The 23,477-nt window shown below is 45.5% G+C and overlaps 1 protein-coding gene and 1 long non-coding RNA gene across 2 annotated transcripts; both read left to right on the forward strand.

Annotated features, from left to right (window-relative positions):
• The first annotated feature begins 1,405 nt into the window (after positions 1 to 1,405).
• Positions 1,406 to 23,323, forward strand: LOC125939603 (uncharacterized). The gene is made up of 2 exons (XR_007464119.1): positions 1,406 to 1,489; positions 21,351 to 23,323. It is a non-coding gene; the product is annotated as an uncharacterized LOC125939603 (long non-coding RNA).
• LOC119431979 (uncharacterized) lies at positions 1,870 to 12,102 on the forward strand. Its single transcript, XM_037699416.2, has 2 exons — positions 1,870 to 3,528; positions 9,855 to 12,102. Exons 1-2 carry the CDS (start codon positions 2,375 to 2,377, stop codon positions 10,858 to 10,860), a joined length of 2,160 nt encoding a protein of 719 aa, XP_037555344.1. The 5' UTR covers positions 1,870 to 2,374; the 3' UTR covers positions 10,861 to 12,102.
• Positions 23,324 to 23,477: the final 154 nt, after the last annotated feature.

Here is a 23,477-nt window from a genome sequence, read left to right on the forward strand (position 1 = left end):
GCTAGTACACCTCACGCTCAGGAAGATGAGGCAATCTCACATAAAGCAAGTCAGGCCTGTACCAGTTTCCTCAAACAAGGACACTACTAGCCCTGGCAATTCTGATTCTCGGGATACCTCAAAGATGGAAATTGACGTGCGGGCACAGGAAAGGAGGTTTTCTCCCCTGGAAAGTACCACTTTACGCTCAATTTGTAAATTTAAGAAACTCCTCTCTGAAGTCAAATCAAAATCGAATATCTTGGAGGAAGCAGTTGCCTCTGTGGTGCTCTCATCACCAGAAGGTAGAGGAGGGTGCTACAGTGGAACTGCAGATCAATATTTGCTGCTTGTACCGATTTAAACGTTCTACCTTCTTAACTTTGTCCAGATGTAATTCTACTGCAAGGAACTTGGTTATCTCCTGAAAAATTATTTTGTTTGCGTAATGTTAGATTGTTTGGCCTAGATTGCCCGTCTAGAGGAGGGGGCTCATAAATTATGGTCTCGAGCAAGTTTTGCCACAGGGCAAATATATCATTCTAGCTGAAGTTTTTGCAGTAGAAATTATTCTCCCTGGCAGTAGGCCTTTCTTATTGGTTAAATTATGTATACTTTCCTTCTTTGGCTGTGGACGATGCACGCCCACTAGAATCAGTTGTGGCAAACTGCGGTAAAGAAATTGTATTGGCTGGAGACTTTAACTTGTGTAACAGCGCGAAAAAAGAAGACTGTAACTCACCTAATGTATCATGGAGATCCAGATCGGACAAGTGTGAAAAACTTCTGTGGGACTGGGCAACAAGTAAAAATTTTTTGTGTAAAATTTCAAGTTCAGTTACATATCTTCACGGACAGTTTAGATCCGTGCTGGATCTTACATTTTCGGGCCGTCTTTCCATATCCTCATGGGAAACAGATCTGTATGAGGAGTCCTTACGTCACTTTTGTCTCTTAGCATCCCTTCGGCCCGCACATGTTGGATATAGCCTATTTGATGCACAGCGTTGGAAATGGGCTGGGCGTTGTCTACCAGACAAAACGTTTGATCCTGCATCGACCCTTTCTCTGGTCACAGTTTTGCCTCATGACCGTGTCGACGGCATTTGGGGTAAAATGCTTTTGTTGTGGCCCGGCAGTTTGGAGCGTACGTCCTGCCTTACCACACAAGAAGCACTCCGAAGTGGTATCTCCACCATCTCGACCAGTTTTCTGACTGGGAGTGTTATTCATTTCTGAATCTTTCTTGAAGTAATACAAATGTTTTTGTTGTAACTTGGACCTCCATAAACTGATCAGCTGCTTTTTTAGCAGCACACGTAGTAGGGCACTCTCTCTCGCGGAGAAACGCCACTAGTTTTTTTTTTATTGCAGTTTGCAAAGAATTGCCAGTCATGACCAACTCGGCCAGACCTTCCGAAAGTTGGTGGGGCCTCTGACAGCTCTATCCACCTGTCAAAATAGCCTCTAAGCCAAGCAACATACTGTGTAGCCATTTCATCGGTCTCAGGTTTGGATGCGCAGTAGTGTTCGTGATAACCTTCTGCCGTGAAGCAAAAACGTTGCAGCAAAGCTATTTTGACATGACATACACTAAACAGCATTGTGGAGACAGTCTACCATACACGTTCAATGCTCCCCCGTGAGGCACATGCTCAGTGAAATGGCCCACTGCGATTTATCCAAAGAGTTTCTAAATAAAAAACCCTAGTTATAGTAATATGAAACTCTATGGATTTATCCCAGTCTTGGCTGGTGGCGACGCACTCAAATCTTTTGAGGTAAGTGTCTAAATCGTCTCGGGCGTCCTCAAACTGCGGCGCTTTTCTGCGTCATACCGACCGCGCCGCCAAACAGAGAGGAAAAAAATAAAATAAAATAAAAAAATGGTGACACGTCATCGAGGCGAGGCCCCGCCTCTGCACGGATTTGTTGTGAAAACAGTCGCACCCTCTGAACTCGAGTTCTCGATTTTCTGAACTTCTCGTGCCCTGACTCGGCGTCTTTCAAATATCGCCTTCAAGATTGCGTTAATAGCTATGTCAGAGGCCGCAGTCTGATTTTTACAAAACTTGAGTGTTGTGGAGGGTCACGGACGCCACCACACGACCTCTGCGGTTACCTTTGACAGTTGCGCCTTGCTCCTTTGTGTGTTTATTGGCTGTATGAAGGATTCGCTCTGTGTCAGAAGTAGTGAGAAGTTCGCTGTGCAATCCATGCAAAACGCAAAGTTTCCAACTGCTTGCGGTAGACGTTTCGACCACCCCAAGCCCGTCCCTCGGACTACGAGCAAAGAAGCAGACGCATGCAGTGTTCGTTGTGTAGTTGTCCATCACATGTTGTGCTGCTTAATTTTCCGAAAATTCAACGACGTTGAAGCTGCAGCATAGCGACAATGCCGTTGACGATTTCCATGATGCTACCAGGCATCACCGAGACTTGTTCATCGTCGCCGTACAAGGACTGTTGGCTGTGCGAAGCAGTGACGCACTGGAACTTCTGCCTGCGCTGTTTCTGTCTCGAACTGGAGGAGGAAGAGCCCGGGAACTTGTGTCTGCGGACTTTGAGCAACGCCTGGCGATACGAGATCGATACGTTTGACGACAACGGCGTAAGCTACAACACGATATATGTTCTCAAGCGCCTTTCCCGTCAGCACAGGTGCATCAAAAGGCTCAGCCTTAGCCATGATGTGTTCGCCTCTCTGAGGGCTCCACCCCCAATCGAAACAGTAACAGCGAGCGCTGTTGAGTGCATAGAGATTTCCGGAGGCGCAACTTATTATTGGAATCTATTGCTCAATGCTGTAGGCGACGTCGTCACCTTAAAGAGCCTGCGTATAGAAGGCGTTGTCGTCGACAGTAACCTGATATCGAGACTCGCCGAACTTTTTGCGGCAAATAGAGGATGTCTGCAGGAACTCGCCATTTCCGCAAGCGAGCTACTCCCAAACATACCCAGGCAGCTGATTTGTGCCGTCAATCAGTGTAAAGCCCTGACTGCGTTGTCAATTGGTGGCCATCTGACGTTAGAGGCTACCACTGCCTTGGAACAACTTCTGCAGTCAAACAAGTGTATCCAGAAGCTTTCTCTTCGAGATAGAGGAAGCAACCAAGCTTTTTTAAGCGCGCTCTGCAGTGGGCTTAGTTTGAACTTCTCGCCCACGGAGCTGCAATATGAATGTGCAAATTTGAACTTCGGAGAGCTGCTCAAGCTGCTCAGGTTCAACCGAGTGCTAAAGCATCTAGTTTTGAGCGGCGACAAGCGCAAACCGGGAATGTTTCGAAAACATGATGGCATGTCGTTGAACACTCTCTTGGCACATAATACTGGACTTTGCAGCTTGGCAGTTCGTCACTGCACTTGGACCCTTGATGCCGCTGAAGAAGTTGCTACTGGGATCTCGCTTAATGGCTCTTTGGAGCGTTTTGACCTTTCTCAGTGTCACCTGACCTTTAATGCAGTGCTGACATTGTGCAATGGACTCGACACCAATGATACTTTGAAGCTGCTCGTGTTTCATCCCACGGAGAAATTCGTGCATCCGCCGTAAGTATGAAAATCGATTGAAATTGTAAGAGTAACGTAAACTGCCAGTAGCAAACAATACTTATGAATGACAATTTTGTGGCAGCATGAACCAACTTTGATGATTCGGCTAAACATTTGCCAAAACGTAGTGAAACCGACTACTGACTTGCTGTGGCTGCTATGGGACTGGGATGGAGGCTTAATTCAAATGAATTTTAAGGAAGTAAAGGAATACTGACACCTATTTTCAATTTGCAGAAACTCTACCATATATAAACACACTTAGCAAGTGCGAAGATTACCAAATGCAAGATATCTTAATTTGATACTAAAGTTGGTGTGAAAATGCCGGACCTGTGTCTTTGACATCAATGTACCATCATGACAGCAAAATTTGCTGATGTGTGCCAGCAAGGCTACCTATGATGATGCAGCTTATAATAAAAACAAGAGTGCTGCTCGCGTTCTGCCTGAAATGGCGTGTGGCAGCATTACCGATCACAGGAATGAAGCCAGCCAGTTATGACATCATGGCACATCAACCTCCCGGGTATCAACACTGAAACTGGCTTACTTAAACAGTATTATGTCATCCTCTTCAGATACCAACAAATTCTGTTCACTGAAATCTTGATTTCCATACACTTGTATCATCAGAATAATGAAAAGCGTACATTTCCAGAATGGAGTAAACATTTTCAATTCTTCAGTGAGCTTTGCCAAGGCATATAGATTGAAAACACCACACAAGAACACCTCACAGGAACATCAGATGCAAAAACATAAACTATTTCATGTCTAGCATACTTAGAAAGTAACTATCCAGCCACTTAAAAAAATACCCTTGATATAAAACATTGTGAAAAACACTGAAAGCAGTGAACCCACTACACGATCGATGACATGGTGAAATTGACAGCAAACACCCAGCTGTCTACCATCCAACTCGTTTCACAGCTCCAGTCAGAAGTGTTTCAGGATGTATGTGAGAGAATATTTTCCTCAGTGCTTTTGCTTTTGATACACCCTCCTTGCATGCATGATGGTGCGTGCAGCACCTTAGAGGGTTACTTGGGGTGCTTCAATGCATGGCAGTATTTTTTCTAGGGTCTAAAGCTCTTGGGACTTCACTTCACAAAACAAATGATGTCAGAAGTTTAGTACCACCTAGTACCATGTTCAGCCTCTCTTTCAGAGAGGCTGAACAGCACTGAGATTCACACGATACAGAAATTAACTTTTTGGCAGTGGTCAAATATTACTCTGTCCCAAAAAAGGACAAGGTTGGGACATGGTGCTAGATCTTGGAAACAACCATTCTCTGGAAAATTTTCAGTGATAGGAAGGTAACAACAGTTTTAACTAGAAAGGTGATTACAGTCTGAACAAGTATTCCATTATGATTGCGCTGGAGTTGCAAGTGGAGTTGTCGAGGGTAAAATGAATAGAGTAGGTACGGACAAGTCGAGTGATTCGATTAGGTTGCGAGTCCTGAAGCAATCTCGAGCTCACCCCAGATTAGTGCTTTTTACAAGGGTGGTGTCACTGACGCATGGTCGGAGTTTGTTCACCAGCCTCTGTGGTGCAGTGGAGCTGTGTTCCTGCAAAACTGTTGAATGTTTTCAGCCACATTTGATGCTCAGGTGCGCGGTGAACTTTTGCACTAACACATGTGTGTCTTCATTATATTTAGAGTATACCCTGTTTCACACATAGCATGCTACACTGCAAAGGCTAGAGGAACTTCTCTAACAGCCTGCATTCAGGTGGGGAAAAGAAAAAAAGAAGCCTACACGGTAGTACACCAATCTGACAACAGATACATCAAAGACAGTGAAGGTGTACGTATAAGTGACTTCTCGCACCCATCGGAAGTACTAAGAGTTTGTTTTCTGGCTCATGGTCTCGCTCAAGTGCAGCAACTGCTGCAGCATTCTTATGGCTGACTTTTGTTAGTGACAGCTCCGATGCAGGCTGCATTGCAGAAACATGCTGCCAGCATTCACCGTTGCAACTGTACAAACTCTTAGCTGACCTCCAATGTGGAGCTGGCATAACGCAACATTAGAAAAAGAAAACTACAGATTTCTGGTCAAGAAATACGATGTGTACATAAGTTGTTCCCTCCTGTGAGGTCGGCAGAAGGTTACTTTTATAATCATTGGTTGTGACGTTTCCAAGCAAATCCAGGGCTTTGATGTACATCGTTTTGAACTTAGCTTTGATATCAATCACAATATCACACACCGCAGCATGAAAACTGCTGCAGAGCTCCCCTCCACAGCAACGCTGTGGAGCTGTAGTGTGTGCTGCGTGCTGTGTACGCTGTGTGCTGTAGTGTGTCATATATGAAAGAAAGTTACAGGTATGTTTCAGATAATCCGATGTAACACTGTCTCATGCCTTTATCTAACAAAACTTGTTGCAGCTATTACTAGGAAGGCATTGCAGATGCGAACCTATTTGCCATTAAACGAGTGTTGTGGCACATTTTTGCAACCAAAACATAGTATGTTGCATATTAGAAGCACAGAGGTGCACAAAAAATTGAGCGGAACCTTCCTGAATGGGAACTGCCCGAGATGTGTGTAGCATTATTTGGCTGTTGACGTGGTGCGGAATCTGTTATGCATGATGATGATGTGTGGGGGTTATGCTGATGTAGTGTGCATTATTTATTTATATATGCGTGAGGGGTACAAGCAGAGAGATTCACATAATTAGATTGCCGGACATATACATTGCACAACACGTTGACCACCATATAATGCTACGCATGTCTTCGATAGTTCACGTTCAGGGAAGTTCCGCATAATTTGTTCACGAGATGTTTCACGCGGCATGGCATAACCAACGTGTTGTGATGTTTGTCTTGTGTCCCCATTAGTCACCTTCCATCCTCACTGGTTACCAAGGTGTCCCATACTGCTTGCTGTCCCCCATTTAGTATGGACTAAGGAATTTCTGGCCTAGGTTTAACGCCTCTGTTCTACATATGGGGAATGGTGAAATCGGACAAGGCTCGTAGAATGTTTTGCACAAGCACGCCAATTGTTATCGCGACAATTGGGCTGTTTGTCACTGTAGTCCAAATGGCAGCTATCAACCGCACACACAATTGACTTCAACTGTGCATTCTCCTCCTGTAATGAAAAATGGTTTTTTGGCTTCACATGGAATTTTCCAACCGACCAACCATATAATGCTACACATTAATATATGATTTGACATAACCTTATGCCTGCAAGATGTAGTTGTAATGTATGAAGTACATAGTTGTTTCATATAGAAAGGGTTGTAGAACAAAAACAACTGCACTGAAAAAATATGCGAATTGACCACACTACATAACAAAGTCGGTAAAATTGGCAAAAAGGTAAGGTGTGCCGGCACTGACACAAGTGGACAACACGAACCGTTCGTGTTACCGTTCGTGTTGTGCACTTGTCTTGTGTCCGTGTCTACACGCCTTAACTTTAACAGCGGAGCTGTTTAAGCCGGCCATATGTTGTGCCGTGAGCCGCAAAACCTCGCCGAGCTATGACGTCACTGCGTTGCGTAGCAACCCCATACCAGCTGTGCGATAGTTTCGCCGAGCTGGGGGAGAGAGCTGAGAGAGAGTGAAAGCAGAGTATAGAAATAGCATCGTGCAGCATATTGGATGCGACGTGGAGAGGAGTGAGGCATGTGGTAGTGGGACGTGTAGAGCTGTTGCCGACGCCGATCGTGTTTCCCTGTGTTCGCGCTAAACGCACCTGGTGTCCGTGACTGCAACCGGTGCCTCTCGGGATGTTCTCTTCTGCGACGCTTGGTTTCAGCTTCCCTAGCTCTCGCTTCAGTCTTTCGGAAGCAACTAGTGTCCTCCAGTTCTCTGGTCGAAACCTGGCGGATCGGCAGGTTTCGACCAGAGAACTGGACACTAGTTTTTTTTTTTTTGCATTATGAATCCTTACCAACTAGCTCAGCTTTCTGTCATTCTAAAAAGTGGCAATTTGCTTCGTTATATCGAAATTGTTATTGAAATTTGACTTTTTATGCACATAAGTACAGTCATCGATGAATTTTTCTTGCATAGAAAGGGGCCGCGATATTTTCCGAATTGTCGGGCAATCGCAAAACACAAATATGAATGAGAAACCATTTAATTTTTTTAATTTGGGAGTCGGCGACGAATGATATGGTTTCATGCCACATCAACAATATCTTCACATCAGCGGTACGAATTAAGTGAAGCCATTCATCATTCTTTCACGTCCACTCCGCCTCCGAGGCCGATAGCGTTGCCCGCAGTGGGATGACGTTATCATGAAAAGCACTGGCAGTGGGGAGCGAATGTTTCGCCTGCCTCTCGCTTCAACAGGTCTCCGAAACTCAACATTACTCAACCGCCAATACTAAACGCGCGGGATGACAGATTAAATGATGCCAAGCTGTTTCGGCATGCCCACTCTGCACACGCGGCAGATTATGTCGAAAACGGGGTGCGCGGCTGCTATGTGCTCAGCCGCGCTTATAGCCATGCGCAGCTACAGCCGAGACGTGCACCAGAAATCAAGACGCGTGCGAATCGCTAGCTTGCTCTCCTCCCCGTCTTTCCCTTTGCTCGCGCGCCAAGGCGGCATTCTTGAAGCAGCCATCTTTCTTGTCTCACCCTTGCACGCTTTCATGAAATCGCACCTAAAGCATGTGGTGCGCGGGGCACAATAGGTGCTTATTGCACTTATACGGAACACTGCTCCACTTCGGCGGTCGCTCTTGTCGCGCAGCGCTATTTCAGAGGTGTGTTCGCAAGCAGCCGCTTGTAATTTAACCATTTGACCGTCTGCATCTGCGGAAGTTTCCATTTATTGTCTCGGGATTTCTTTGCGGCGGCACTGAAATATATTGAAATCGCAGATAAACGCGCTTCGTTATATTGAGGTTATAAATACATAGTGTTCCATGTACAAGGGTTATGAAAAGTGAAATACTTCGTTATATCGAGAATTTTGTTATATTGAAGCTCGTTATCTTAAGCTTTAATTGTATTTGCATAGCTCCTGCAGTGTTGCCTGCTGTGTATGAAACGGAGTACTAATGAGCGATACCTCCCCCCTTGTTTTTCTTGATCTAGCCGAGCACATAAGGCCAAGACATAAAAGACAAACTGCAAAAAGTTTAACGAAAATGCCCTCTGAACATCATGTTCTAGACTATGGTTTTCATGGGACTATGTTGGTAAATACGAAACAGCTGTGAGTGACTCCTCCCTGGTTTTCAAAACTGGTACTGAAGCCCAGTAGTAGACCTTTTTTCTATGAAAAGATTAGTTCACTTCTTTAGCCATGCCTTCAATGGGCAAAATGGAAATGGTTGTAAAAGACAGGACATGTGAGTAAAGCAGTCTGAGGTGTTTGCAAATGCCGGGAAAGTTGATAGCTAGATGTGTAGCTCATAATAACCGCAGTTGGTCATAATCACTCATTCATCCTTTAGCTAGACATGGAGCGTTTTGTGCCTTCATTCAAGCTGCCACAGCTTGTCCTCTGCCACAAGAGTGCTCCACTGACAGTAGAAGTGTAATGAGGTGGGAGGGTTGCTGAACTTTCCCTATGTATAACCACGGCCGCTCGATTAAAAAAAAGGTACAGGTCGCAATGGGAGCGAGCGTCACAGCCATAGTTGCATTCCCGGCCGCTTGGCTGGGCCAAACGGCGCTAGCTGACAGGCATGGAACGCATCGGCTTCCACAGGTGACGGTGTTCCAAGCACGTTACCAACACATTTTCTATGCCGATCCCAGACAACAGTCCTCCCCGACTGGTGGCGCCAGTCCACCAGTCGGGGACTGGTGCTGGTGTCAGCGGCCGTGGTATGACACTTGTGTACAGTGTTGTTCACTGTTGCAAGGAACACAGGAGAGTAGAGCACCTGGTGAATTTCTTCCTCTGGCAAGTGTACAGTTGCTCAGCTTCACTGCAGGTGAACTGTGCTCGGTGACGCTGTCACTTTTCTGTACCCCTGTACACTTAATTGACGCCACTTCTGCTGGAACGTGCTGCTAGAGTGCCAGCAAAGTGTGAGCCGCCTGTTGATTTGTTCTCTTTAACAGTGGACTGCACGGTACTTATTTGACAGTCTGCTACCAAAGAGATTGGTGGTGTCCAACTTGAAAGCATGTAGTGATTTTTCTGAAGGCTTCCCGCGGCCAGCCCATCTTTGAGAGGGAGGGTGATTATCCTTTAAAGATTCTATAGCAGTGCAAGGTGATGTTCGCCTTTCTTTACAAAATAGAGGTGACGCTCATGTCCCGACATGTGCGGCTGATGAAAAAGTGCAGTGACGCAGATGTCTTTTCTTTACAGGGCTGATCTGTCTGGAAAGCTGGTGGCTGCCCAATGGTTCGCTCGTGTGGTCACAACTTGGCCCGAGGCATATGTGCCGGCTCTCATCAAAGCCCTGAAGGTGCCTGCACTGTGCCCGACAGAGCTGCACATCGGATGCTCCGGGTATTCTGACAGATCCTTTGCACAGCTGTGTGCAGCCCTTGGATCCAGCACTGTAAAGCACCTCTTTGTGAAATTCTGCAACTGTGACTGTAGGCCGGCGATGCGGTTGCGTGAAGCACTCATTGCCAACTGCTCCATCAAGACGCTTGCATTGCAGGAGGACAGCATCTCTCGCGATACGTGCTTTGTTGTGGCGGGAGCCTTATCGCGAAACAGAACAGTGACCGAAATTTCCCTCCGCATCAGCGAGCTAAATCAGAGAAATGTAAAATATCTCTCGTCAATAGCAACCAGCAGTGATGCCTTGGAAAAAGTGTCTCTAAACTGCATCACTACAGTACCGTGGTTTGCGGACTACCTACGCGGCATTTCCTTTTGGCTGAAGCGTAACGGTACACTAACAGGTTTTTGCATCTTTGAAGAGAGAAACGGCATTGAATTCTTAGTTGCTGAAGTCAAGGAGTGTGTGGATAAGAATCGGAGACAGTGGAACTGCGCTCTCAAATTTGTGCTTGACCCCTGCATCAACAAGGGCTGGGCAGAGGCGTTCGAGTCGTTGCATAAAAAGCCTCGTTTCCTCCTACGCATTGCGGCTGCCTCAGGAATGTCTTTGGAAGATGCGTCGAGAATGGTGAAATCGGCTAAGCATTTCATTGCGAGAAACTACCTTTTAATAACTGGAGTGGTGTCTCAAGGTGTCACTTGCCATCCTCATCAGAGGACTCAAGTGGACAGCCTGAACAGCGACTGCTGGCTCGCCATTGGGCGGTACCTAGATGTGTCTGATGTGCTTGACGAAAGTAGCGTACCTGTCGCGAATTCGGACCATTACTATGGTTTTACGAATGTTTCGTCTAGTTGAACGAAAAATTCCGTCCACTAAAGAGTTCAACTGCAGATTAACTATAATAAGACCAATTTTGTCATCTTTACCTCGCATCAGAGATCGCCTGAGCACCTTCAATCCATTTCCATCAACAATCACCTAATCACTGCACTTCATCACTGCACCTATTTAGGTGTTGAATTTGATCGCCACCTTAAGTTTCACCTTCACATAGCTAACGTAAAAAAGAAAATGGCATATGGAATATGCATTCCATTTAAAGCACGACCATATTTCTCATTTTCTACTCTAATGTCGCTGTATTACGCTTTTGTTCATTCTCATAACTATAACATTGTATCATGGGGAAACATAACAGTCACCTAACGTCATTGCAAGTCATTCAAAATCAAGCTATTCGTCTAATAACATTTTCATCTTGTTGCATTAGCGCGAATGAATTATTACATGCTCATAATATTGTTATGGGAAAAGAAAGGTTTAAATTATATTTACAGAATATTTACAAAGCGCCCACTGGCATACAAGGCATACAAGATGCAACACCAGTCCGCGCGACATCAGAGAGCGTTGTCGTCGTATTCGGTATTGTCCTCAGCGTTGTCTCAAGCATTGCTTGGTAACAATATTTTGAATGTGACAGATCTTGTTAAATATAACCTCGGAATTTTTATTTTTAGGGCAATGAACAATAATATTCCAGTAAGCATCATACCAAAGACATCTCTTATTAACATGAATAATACCAAATTTGCAGAGAATATGAACTTTATTTTGCCCAGTGTTTGCACCAACTACGGCAAGCAGTCATTACACTTTTCAGCTTTATCTCTCTGGAAAACATTACCATTTCTTTTAAAATTGTTGAAAACTCACAGGTTTCATACAGAACTTAAGCACTTTCTTTTAGCTTCATCCGACTGTCATTTTTCAGTGTAGTATGTGTTTTTTTGTTCATTTTTTTACTTTAACTGTGTTTCTCTGTTCCTGGTTTACAGTTTTCCCTATTATTGACTAATCCGCAGCCTTGTTATGCATTCAACTGCGGCATTTCTTTCTCTTTCATTTATGCCTTGTCTTCTTAAAACCTTTTTTATTGTAAACTTTACATGTTGCCATTGTTGTTTGTATTAATAATTCTTGTCATCATGCATAGGAGGTCCCATTTCAGTTTCTAACTACGGGACCTCCTTCTGTATATACTTATCATGTAAGTATCCCCGTTTTTGTATTAAATAAACTGATTCTGATAACCGATGTATGTACCTAAGTGCTCATCATTTGGATCGATGCAAGTGAGTGCCTTCATTCCTCCACATCTTGCCTGTACCAAGGGAATGGTTTCTGGCGTGGACTAAAATTTGAGTCTCGCAGAGGCCCAGAAAAAGCTCTCTGCGGCCGGGGTAATTGCTGTTTACCGGTGTAACAGAATGGTGGACAATGCACGTGTACCCACTGAATCAGTAATTGCCACGTTCGCGGGTACATCTTGCCCTACTGAGATAAAAGTCTAGCCTCTAATCTTCAGAGTGGACCCACTTTCCTCGCGCCCATTACAATGCCGCAATCGTTGGCGCTTTGGACATAGCATAGGCGGTGGTAACTCTAGCCTTCGTTGTAGTGCATTCGGGGATAGCCATTCCGCTCGTGGACTGCTCGGCTCACTCGGACACGTGCTGCCTTTGCGGTGGAGCCCACAAGGCTGATTACTCTAACTGCCCTGCTAGAACTCGAGAAGTTCAAGTACTGGAAGTTATGGACAAAAGGCGTTGCTCACGCCGAATCAAATCAAATGAAAATTCAATATTTTGGCGGAGGCAGTTGCCTCTGCGGTGCTCTCATCACCGGAAGGTAGATGAGGGTGCTACAGTGGAACTGCAGATCAATATTCGCTGCTTCTACCGATTTAAACGTTCTATCTTCTTAACTTTGTCCAGATGTAATTCTACTGCAAGAAACTTCGTTATCTCCTGAAAAATTATTTTGTTTGCGTAATATTAGATTGTTTGGCCTAGATCGCCCGTCTAGAGGAGGGGGCTCGTAAATTATGGTCTCGAGCAAGTTTTGCCACAGGGCAAATATATCATTCCAACTGATGTCTACAGAATGTGAAATTTTTGCGGTAGAAATTATTCTCCCTGGCAGTAGGCCTTTCTCATTGGTTAAATTATGTATACTTTCCTTCTTTGGCTGTGGACGATGCACGCCCACTAGAATCAGTTGTGGCAAACTGCGGTAAAGAAATTGTATTGGCTGGAGACTTTAACTTGTGTAACAGCGCGAAAAAAGAAGACTGTAACTCACCTAATGTATCATGGGGATCCAGATCGGACCAGTGTGAAAAGCTTCTGTGGGACTGGGCAACAAGTAAAAATTTTTTGTGTCAAAATTCGGGTTCAGTTACATTTCTTCGCGGACAGTTTAGATCTGTGCTGGATCTTACATTTTCAGGCCGTCTTTCCATATCCTCATGGGAAACAGTGGATGTTGGGACAAACAGTGATTATGTTCCAGTTAAGTTTGAACTGATAGTTCTGCAGTCCACCGCAGAGGATCGAATCCAGTCATTTGCGGATTACCATAGCTTTAAAAAATGTTTACAGACCACTTTCAAATAAATTGAAAAGTATTTATTGAATGCTGATTATATTTGCTCAATCTTGGACACTTTGCGTAAGAGATCAGAATTCCAGTGAAAGGCAAACAAGGACACTACTTCTACAAATTGGTGGAATGACGACTGCTCGCGGGACTACAAGCGACGGAAAGCTGCGTGGAAACAACTCATGCAGAACCAGTCTCCGAGAAACTGCAATAACTATAAATTTATGGCTAGAACATTTAAAAGAATGGTATCTAAGGCAAAACATGATTACAGTGTTCATCATTTCAAATTTCTTTCAAAGTCAAATAATAAGCGTGCATTGTTTTGGTTTTTAAGATCACAAAAAATTATTCAATGTCCCTTGGAACTTGGAGTCAATAGTTTTAACTAGCAGTGATAAAGCAGACTCTCTAGATGTAATTGCGAGAGGTTAGGAGACACAATTCGTGACCAGTCTTCGCTCCTCTCCTCAGAGAGACGGGGCACATTCGAAGATTTTGAAGAGAGTTCTTTGTCAGAATTTTCCCACGCTGTTTCATGTTTGCCACCTGCAGACCCAGGTCCTGATGGACTCTTTACTAAGATGATTAAACTTCTGTTTGACGTCGCTCCTAACGTTTTGTTAGATACCGTAAATTACTCTATACAATATGCATGGATCCCTCCTGTGTGGAGAATTGCGATGGTGATCCCGCTGCTTAACGACCAAAGCAAAGGGTATGTACTAGACAATATTCGGCCTATTTCTCTAACATCAACGCTCAAGCTACTGGAGAATGAATTCAAGGGCAACGACGAGGAACTCATTGATCACTTAAAGCATATTTATATAGGTACGAATTCCAAAGAGGCGAGCCGGTGCGGTAGCTATACGGGGCCGGAACAACCGAATCTGGACGCATCGATAACTACGGCGGAGGTTTATGCCGCGGCGCAGTCCTTCAAAAGAAACACGGCGCCAGGGCCCGATCAGATTACTAATGCCATAATTCGAAACTTGAGCGACGAAACAATAGAGCAGTTAACTGAATACTTTAACGAGAATGTATGGGTGGATCAGGGAGAACTACCGGCTGAATGGAGGGAAGCAAAAATAATCCTTATTCCAAAACCAGGGAAGCCCCGAGATATTCGAAACCTACGACATATATCGCTAACATCGTGTGCCGGAAAGCTCTTTGAAAAGGTGATACAGACCCGGTTATCGCGCTACATAGAAAGCAACTATCTTTTTCCCACAAGCATGTTCGGATTTCGTCCAGATGTGTCGGCACAGGACGTTTTTCTGATGCTTCAGCAGGACGTTCTGCACCCGGTAAGGGCTTCCGAAGACAGCATTGTGCTTGCTCTCGATGTAGAAAAGGCATTTGATACGATTTCCCACGATGCAATACTGGAAGGACTAGAAGCAGTAGGTTGCGGGATGCGCATTTACCAGTATGTACGCAGCTTTCTGAGAAGCCGTACGGCCACCATCGGTCTGGGCTTAAATAGGTCGAAACCCTTTGCAGTTCCCGATCGAGGAACTCCACAAGGGTCCATACTCTCCCCTCTCCTATTTAATCTGGGAATGCGTAAACTCGCACTAGAGTTGGATGCGAAGCAAGCCCTAGGGAGCGCCATTTACGCTGACGATATTACGTTGTGGGCAAATCGGGGATCCTACGGGGATAAGCAGGAGCTTCTCCAGTGGGCCATCCAACAGGTCGAGACCTTCACGCAAGGGGCCGGCATGACATGTGCCCCAGAGAAGTCCGAATTTATTCGTATAAGAGCGAAGTACGCGAGACGAGAAAATCGTCCGAGTTTCGAACTGTTCTTGGACGGGGGGCGTGTAAGAGAGGTGGATAAACTCCGCGTCCTGGGATTATGGATCCATCAAACGGCCGGAGTAGCGCACATGCTCCACCTCCTCAAAGGTACTACACAAAACGTAGCCAAGATGATCCGTAGGGTTACGCGAACCCGCGAGGGCTTCTCGGAAGAAGAAACGATCCGACTGGTACACGCCTTTGTCATCAGTAGGATAACGTATGCACTCCCCTTCCAAAGCATTACCAAGCAGGAGCTCAAACAGCTTGAAGTGATCATTCGGCGGGCATTTAAAGCTGCTCTAGGGCTCCCAGAAAGTACCAGTACAGAACGTTTCGACAAATTAGGAATCCACAATACCTTCGAGGAATATGCGACAGCCACCCTCATCGCACAAAAGGAACGGCTGTGCGCATCAACGCAGGGTCGGGCCATATTAACCAAACTGGGCTTTGCCCTCCGCCCCCAGTTCAGTGCAGAAGAGACAGTGCAGATGACCCAGGAAGTCAGGCAGCACATAATGGTGTCCCCAATTCCGAAGAATATGAGTCCGAGATATCATGCAGGGCGCCGGAAGGCCCGAGCGAGAACCTTGCACCAAAGATTTAGAGGACAACCGGACGTGTACTACACAGACGCGAGTCAAACGAACAGGGACTAGTTACGGTGGTAGCCACGAACCAAAATCGTGTGATAGCTGCATCGGTCAGGGCAAAATCTGCCAGCACAGCAGAAGCCGTAGCGATTGCACTTGCAGTTAGGGACGCGGAGAATAGGGACGTATCTGCTGCCATACTCACGGACTCACAAACCGCCTGTCGCCTGTATCTCTCCGGGACGGCGCCGCGCTTAGTACTAAAAATTCTAGGGAGTCAAATTACCGGATTCCACAACCTCACTTGGTGCCCCGCACACGAGAGCATGGAGGGCAACACAAGGGTGGACCGGCTAGCTCGCGTACTAAGCATCCGAGCTGTGGACCGACCCAGTGACGAGCCTCCCTCTACACCGTGCGACATCCTCGAACACCAAAGACAGGAGCGGAGGCAATATGGACACCCTCACCCTTAGTTAAACAGTCAACAGGCGAGGAATTGGCGCCGACTTCAAACACACACATACCCAAACCTACATACACTTAGCCGTATTCACCAAGCACGATACGCTGACGAATGCCCGTGGTGCGGGGACACGCCAACATTACCGCACATCACGTGGATATGCCCAAACAGACCGACACATATAAACTCCACACTACTAAAAACACAAGATTTTAACAAACAGTGGGAGGCGCGGCTTGCGGACGAGGACCAGGACAGCCAACTGGCACTCCTGGACCAAGCCCAGCGAACCGCTCGTGCCAGTGGAGCCCTGGACTAGGGGCCCCAACCACGGGACCTCAAATTTTATTTTATTCATTAAAGTTTCTCTCTCTCTCTCTAACATCAAATTTTGTAAAATTAATGGAAAGATTATTACAAGCACGTATGCTTAATTTTGTGACCACAAGAGAATTATTTAGCCTCTGTCAAATTGGATTTAGGCTAGGAATTTCAATGTGGTCGTCGACCTAGAAAGCCGAATTCATTTGTCTCATTAGCACAAACAATGTGCAGCTCTAGTTAACACTAGACATTTCGAAGTCATACAATAGTGTGGAATTTCCTCTCTATTTTAATAGAGAGGATGCAGGATATTGGATTACCTGAATACTTCGTAACATGGACTGCCGAGTTCTTGCAGGGCAGGGAGTTTTACTGTACACAAAGTTGAATCTCATCAGGAAAATCCGGACAAAATGCGCGAGGTTCCACAAGGCTGTGTTATCCCTGCTGTAGTTTAATATCTTGCTAAGCTCCATTCCTTGTCATCAGAATGTATGCACGGACGTTTACGCTGATGATGTAGCGTTTTTTTTTTTTGCGTCAGCTAATGATATTCAGTCACTGTACGAGTGCGTACAGTAATACTTGCACGATTTGGAAGCTTGGCTGGATAGTATCCACTTGTCCCTTCATGTAAATAAGAGTGCTGTTCTTGTCTTTCCGCTACAAGACCCAGTTATTATATCCCGTTCGCACCGCCGCTCCACTATTCCACAAGTGGGAAAAAAGTCAGGTATCTTGGAATTATTTATGGTGGAAATCTAAACTGGCGTCAACATATTGAACACATAACTTCAAAAGCGTCCCGTGCAATAGGGATATTGAGAAGGATAAGCAATAATTGATGGGGCATGCGCAGAGACACACTTGTTATGATTTACTGCATGTATATCCGACCTATGCTAGAGTTCGGCTGTGTGTTATTCTCCGGCTCCCCCTGCTAGACACTACGTCCACTAGCTTTGCTGGAAAGGGAGCGCTTCGCTTATGTCTGGGGCTGCCAAAGTTTGTACCAAACACCGTGCTCTACAAGGAATCGCGACTTCCTTCCCTAGAAATGAGATTTAAAATACTCACCGTTCAAACATTCATAAGGCTCTATGAATCTCCAATAAGAAAGTCCCAGTCGATCTTTATCAGTCAACCAGCCTTATTTTTTGGAGTCTAATGGCCTCGGTTTCATATGCCACAGGTGGATATAACACAATTGTTATTGAGTCCGTTAAATGTATGTACAAATGATATAATCACGGTAAGCAGTATCCCAAATTCATTGGTTATTACTTATGATGACATATACCCCAACAATGCAAAGCAGCTTCTCTGGCAGCTTCTCTGGATGCTTCGCAGAGGGAGGAAAAGGCCGGAGTTGGAATTTTTTTTTCTTTATTAGATTGGTATTTTTCTGTTTAGCTGCCCGACTACACTCCAATATTCCTAGTGGAATTCCTAGCAGAATTCCTAGCTGTTGACCTCGCGTTGCGTAAGCTACAGCCTTCCACAACAACCGCGGTAATAGCAAGATAGCTTGGCCAAGGCTTCTATTAGAGGTCCTGTGTTTTTCCGTCTTCCAACGACGGGTTTTATCACGTCTGTCAGGTTTAGAAGATACACCCTTTTGGCATCAAAATCAAATCTAGCATCATCCACGGAACTGCACCACTTACAATTCCCTTGGAGCAGGACATTTTGCAAAACCAGACAGACAGAAAAGACAGTCCCATGTCTAAATTTATACATGCACCGATCTGGTCTGGCAATTTCCCCTTTGTGCCATTTCTGCAACGCATTAGAAGCGATCGACCATTACTTGCTGGACTGCCTGCGTTTCTCCTCCCTGAGAAAAAGGACATTGCAAATTGCAATGTGACACCTTGGCCTGCCATTGAACTCTCCGGTACTGCTGTCTTTCAGAGCTTCTGTGCTTGGACACTCACACAGGGATGTATGCATCGCCATATAGAAATTCATTGTTGCATCAAACCGATTTCATTGTTAATCATATTATTCGATTCATCTTTACCTTATTGCCTCATGTATAAGTATATATATTGACAATTTGTATAATGAATGACTGTCCACTGAATCGCCTTGGAATTTACTCGCTTTAATTTATTCACCAAAATTATCGATTTTCTAAACTTATTCACTTAGCACATATGTAAAATTTGCCCGACTCTCGGCCAATCCCCGTGAGTGGGCATGTGCCAAAGACGTTAAGGCCATCATCATCGTCTATCGTGATTGGGCCTGTCTGTGCATGCAAGCGGCCCAATGAGTGATGGCCTTGTGGTGCCCTGAAGGTGCGGTGTTCTACGATTGGGCCAAGTGTCTGGAGCGTGTCAAGGGGAGGTTAGACGGCAGGAGAGGCGAGACGGGCACCTTGAGCCAATGAAATTGGATGCGGCGGACACTCCTGGAGAACCCAACGACCCGGAGCAAGTGACGAGGCAGCCAAATGGGCACTGCTGAGCACGAGGGAGTTCCGAGGCCACCCCCCCATTCTGGCACCACCAGGGACATGTTGCCGAGGTTGAGGGTGGCTGCGCAAGGGACGAGTGCTCAACGCCAGGTGCGGGTGTGCATGGGTGTCTGGGGCAACTGCTAGGCAATGCTGACCTGTGGCCCTACCAGGGACATGTTGTCGAGGTGCAGGTGTGCATGGGTGTCTGGGGCAACTGCTAGGCAATGCTGACCTGTGGCCCTAGCATGTGTCATCGCCACCCCCGTCTCTGCTACCTGCCACCTCACGTCACTGCAAGCCACCATCAGCCAGAGCCAGCCCTAACAGCACTAGCCACAGCGTACCTGCCCGTCTTAGTTCACCTGAATGAACTGACATACATGAACGTGTCGAAGCTTCTCTTTAGTGACTCGCTGCACTTTAGTGACCCGCTGCACTTCGCTAGCAGTCGCATACAAACTCCTAGAACTTGGGGTAGATGGATGGTTGTGTTTGCCTCATGAGCATGCTTTATGCAAAAGTATGGTTTAGTTCATCCTGTGTCATATTGTAAATACAAATGAGTGTGCTTTAAATGAGTTTCCTGACAGGGCCTCCTGTGTGTGTTCCCCGATGCACTGCACTATTTGCCTGAAGGAAGTTATTCAAACAAGTTTCTAAAGACCGGGCAAACTTGGCAACAGCGAAAGTGTTGAGAAGGTCACTATGATCTAAAAGCAATTTCTTGCTTGTCAATCTCTGCTGGTTTAGGTTTTTCTGCTGCATCTAAAACTAAACCATCAGCGGTCTTGCATATCAGAGAGTAAACTCGATGACGGGCGGCTTCTGAGATCATGCTCACACTCTTGACTCAAAGCATTGAACCTGCTGAGAAAATTTCTGATTAACTCTTGGAGAAAATTAAATACTATAACTTAGAAAAGCACTGATTTTCGTTATTTTGGTTAGGAATTCATGGTAAAGTTACTTGTTTGTTTTATTCCTGTCCAGGGTTTTTAAAGGGGAAATCTTATGATATTATAGTTACTCTAACTTCAATCTTTTGCATACGAATGTGTTGAAATTTTGGGACGAGCGCAAAGAGCGGCAACCGGAGCTGTACATGTTAGCACAAGTGGCCCTTGGTGTGCCAGCCACACAAGTCAGCGTTGAGAGGGCATTTTCGGCACTCAAGTTCGTTTTGTCAGAGCAGCGGTCTTGCTTATCGGCGAGTACACTTGATGACCTGCTGCTTCTGAAATCGTGTGCCCCCCCTTGACGAAAATTCGGGATTCAAACTTGAGGAAAAATAAATACCAAGTTTTTATTGTGTCCTTGCTTCGAAACTTTTTGCGACTTCCCTCATAGTCACATCGTGGCTTTGGGACCTAAAACCCCAACAATTATTATTGCATTTTTATGTATTAGTTCAGTATTTTTTGCTGTTTTTAAAAGATACTTTTAATATTAAGTATTTTGTTCGTTTTTCTTATTGAAAAAAAAAAAAAAACCGGTATGAACCGTTACGGAACGGTTTTTTTTTTTGTTCCGGAACGAAAACGGAACGGAACTTTTTTCTCCAGAACGAAACGAAAACCGGAACGAAAAACATTTCGTTCCGACACCCTGCATTAAATACAAGAAACATGTATAGTATAAGTGCAATGCAGTTTCAGAATGCAATAGTTCCTGAAAACACATTATCTAAAACAATGATTGAACGCGAGGTGGTCAAAATTAATCGGGAGTTCCCCATTATGGCATGCCTCATGATCATATTGTTTTTTCGGCAAGTAATGCCCCAGAATTCTGCATCGACCCTTTCTCTGGGCACAGTTTTGCCTCATGACCGTGTTGACGGCATTTGGGGCAAAATGCTTTTGTTTTGGCCCGGCAGTTTGGAGCGTACGTCCTGCCTTACCACACAAAAAGCACTCTGAAATGGTATCTCCACCATGTCGACCAGTTTTCTGACTGGGAGTGTTATTCATTCCTGAATCTTTCTTGAAGTAATACAAATGTTTTTGTTGTTGGACCTCCATAAACTGATCAGCTGCTTTTTTAGCAGCACACGTAGTAGGGCACTCTCTCTCGCGGAGAAACGCCACTAGTTTTTTTATTGCAGTTTGCAAAGAATTGCCAGTCATGACCAACTCGGCCAGACCTTCGAAAGTTGGTGAGGCCTCTGACAGCTCTATCCACCTGTCAAAATAGCCTCTAAGCCAAGCAACATACTGTGTAGCCATTTCATCTGTCTCAGGTTTGGATGTGCAGAAGTGTTCGTGATAACCTTCTGCCGTAAAGCGAAAACGTTGCAGCAAAGCTATTTTGACATGTCATACACTAAACAGCAATGTGGAGACAGTCTACCATACACGTTCAATGCTCCCCCCTTGAGGCACATGCTCAGTGCAATGGCCCACTGCGATTTATCCCAGTCTTGGCTGGTGGCGACGCACTCAAATCTTTTGAGGTAAGTGTCTAAATCGTCTCGGGCATCCTCAAACTGCGGGAGAAAGTTATGCGGATTTATCGTTTATGAATGAACCGCTTGTGCAGTTTCAGGGGATTCTCCCACCTGTGGTCTGTCCCCTCGGGCTGCGTCCATTTCAGGAGCTTAATGCGTAGCTGACGGCTGCGTCCCTCTGCTTCTGCTGGGGCTCGTTCAGACATCGCACGCTCGGCAGCAAGCGGATCACGCTCCTTAGTGGCCTCGCGCTCCACTGCCCTCTCATCGCGATGACGCTTTTCTGCGTCCATTACCCACTCTCACAGTTCCGCCTCCGACAAGCTAGTGGATAATGGCGGGAACGCCTCCGACAAGAATAGCTTCGGCCTGTCGCGCGGATGCCAATGTGTCACGGTATAGATTTTTTTCACCGTAGTCTGTTCTTGAACGTGGTCAATACAGACCGATTTAGGAAAGAAAATACGAAGCGTATTTCTCTGTCGCACACACACACACGTTTATATCAATACGACTACATACAACTTGTAACGAACACTACTATGGAACGCTTCTAAGTATAGAGTGTCTAACTAGTCTGCAAATTACAGTTACGCCATTAAAGTTCAAACGTTACCATATTATTCAGTGTGGGTGTTGGAGGAGGTCACGGCTGGAATGGTGCAGGCGTTGAGAGGGCTGCTGCTGAGTTACCCTGCTGGAGCCGGGCGGCGAGACGTGTCACGAGGTAGCAGGAACGTGGACCAGGGGGAAGTCCAGGATCATCGAGGCTGGGGTCTGTGCTTCGCTGGACACCTCGTAGATATACACCAGAGCTAGTGGTTGAGCCGTAGGCTCAGGAGCACCAGGCATAGGCAGGAGCCCGGATCCAATGTCCAACAGGCTGCTTCTTTCACTGCTGCTGCCTTCTCCGCTTCCTCCCTCACAATGGGTCCGCTCTTGCGTTCCACGCTCACGCCACGTGGTTCTCTGGAGATCCTTCTTTTTCTTTTTTGCCTTTTTCGGGTGCTTTGCACGATCATGCTCGCCGTGCTCATGGGCGACCTTAGCAAGCGAGTGCCATAGCTAAGTGGGACACTACCGGAGTATGTCGCATATAGCAGAAGCAGCGGAAGTCTCAGAATGACCACTACAGATGTTAAGTAAACGTGACTGTCGCTAGATTGCTCGAATGCTAATCGCATTGCCATCGGCAGTCATCGTGAGACGAGTTCTACCATAATTTTTTTTTCCCATTGAAGAGCAGCACATATCCAATGAACCAAGTTGGCACGAGAGGTTCATTGAAATGCGGCGCCTACCCAGTGTCACAGACAAAAGTTGGTGGGAAAATAATTGGAGAATAAATCCTGGGAAGTGCGTGATAGATCCAAAGCATTGTGATTGCATCAATAAAGATAACCAACAGCACTGACAACCAAATTAGGTGCGGTGCACCGGCCAAAAGTGTGATGCAACATTTAATAATGCTTTGGAGACACATTAAAGCGGATGTGAAACTGAAACTACACAGTGCATTAAGAGTTGGGCTCCAACATGCTCAACAGTGTGGTGCGCATGTCACACTCCCTAGTTGAGACCATTGAAACAATTTTAACATTCAGCAAAGCTTGACTCCGAATGTTGGTATACAGGCATGAATGTGTACTGTTACATGTTTTATTGTGTATGTACATAACACTAATTTTTGTACCCACCCCAGCAATGTCTTCTAATAAAAAGTTATTTGTGAAAAGGAAGTAATAAACTAGTAATGCAACAAATAATTTATTGAATTGGTTTTACATCAAGAACAAACATGAAGCTGTAAGCGACAAGTAGCTGTATCTCACAAGCACCAACATATTTGTTGAAAGTTGGCTTTTCAACAATCCTACAGACACCACCACAAGGTGACAGGAATGGCTCTGTACAAATGAC

Source organism: Dermacentor silvarum, chromosome 10 (genome assembly GCF_013339745.2).
Source record: "Dermacentor silvarum isolate Dsil-2018 chromosome 10, BIME_Dsil_1.4, whole genome shotgun sequence".
Classification (NCBI taxonomy): Eukaryota; Metazoa; Arthropoda; class Arachnida; order Ixodida; family Ixodidae; genus Dermacentor; species Dermacentor silvarum.

Bases quoted from the DNA above. Each gene is read 5' to 3' on its own strand.
- LOC119431979 (XM_037699416.2), top strand. From the start codon at position 2,375: ATGCCGTTGACGATTTCCATGATGCTACCAGGCATCACCGAGACTTGT. The intron at 3,529-9,854 runs GTAAGTATGAAA...TTTTCTTTACAG, and splicing joins GAGAAATTCGTGCATCCGCC to GGCTGATCTGTCTGGAAAGC.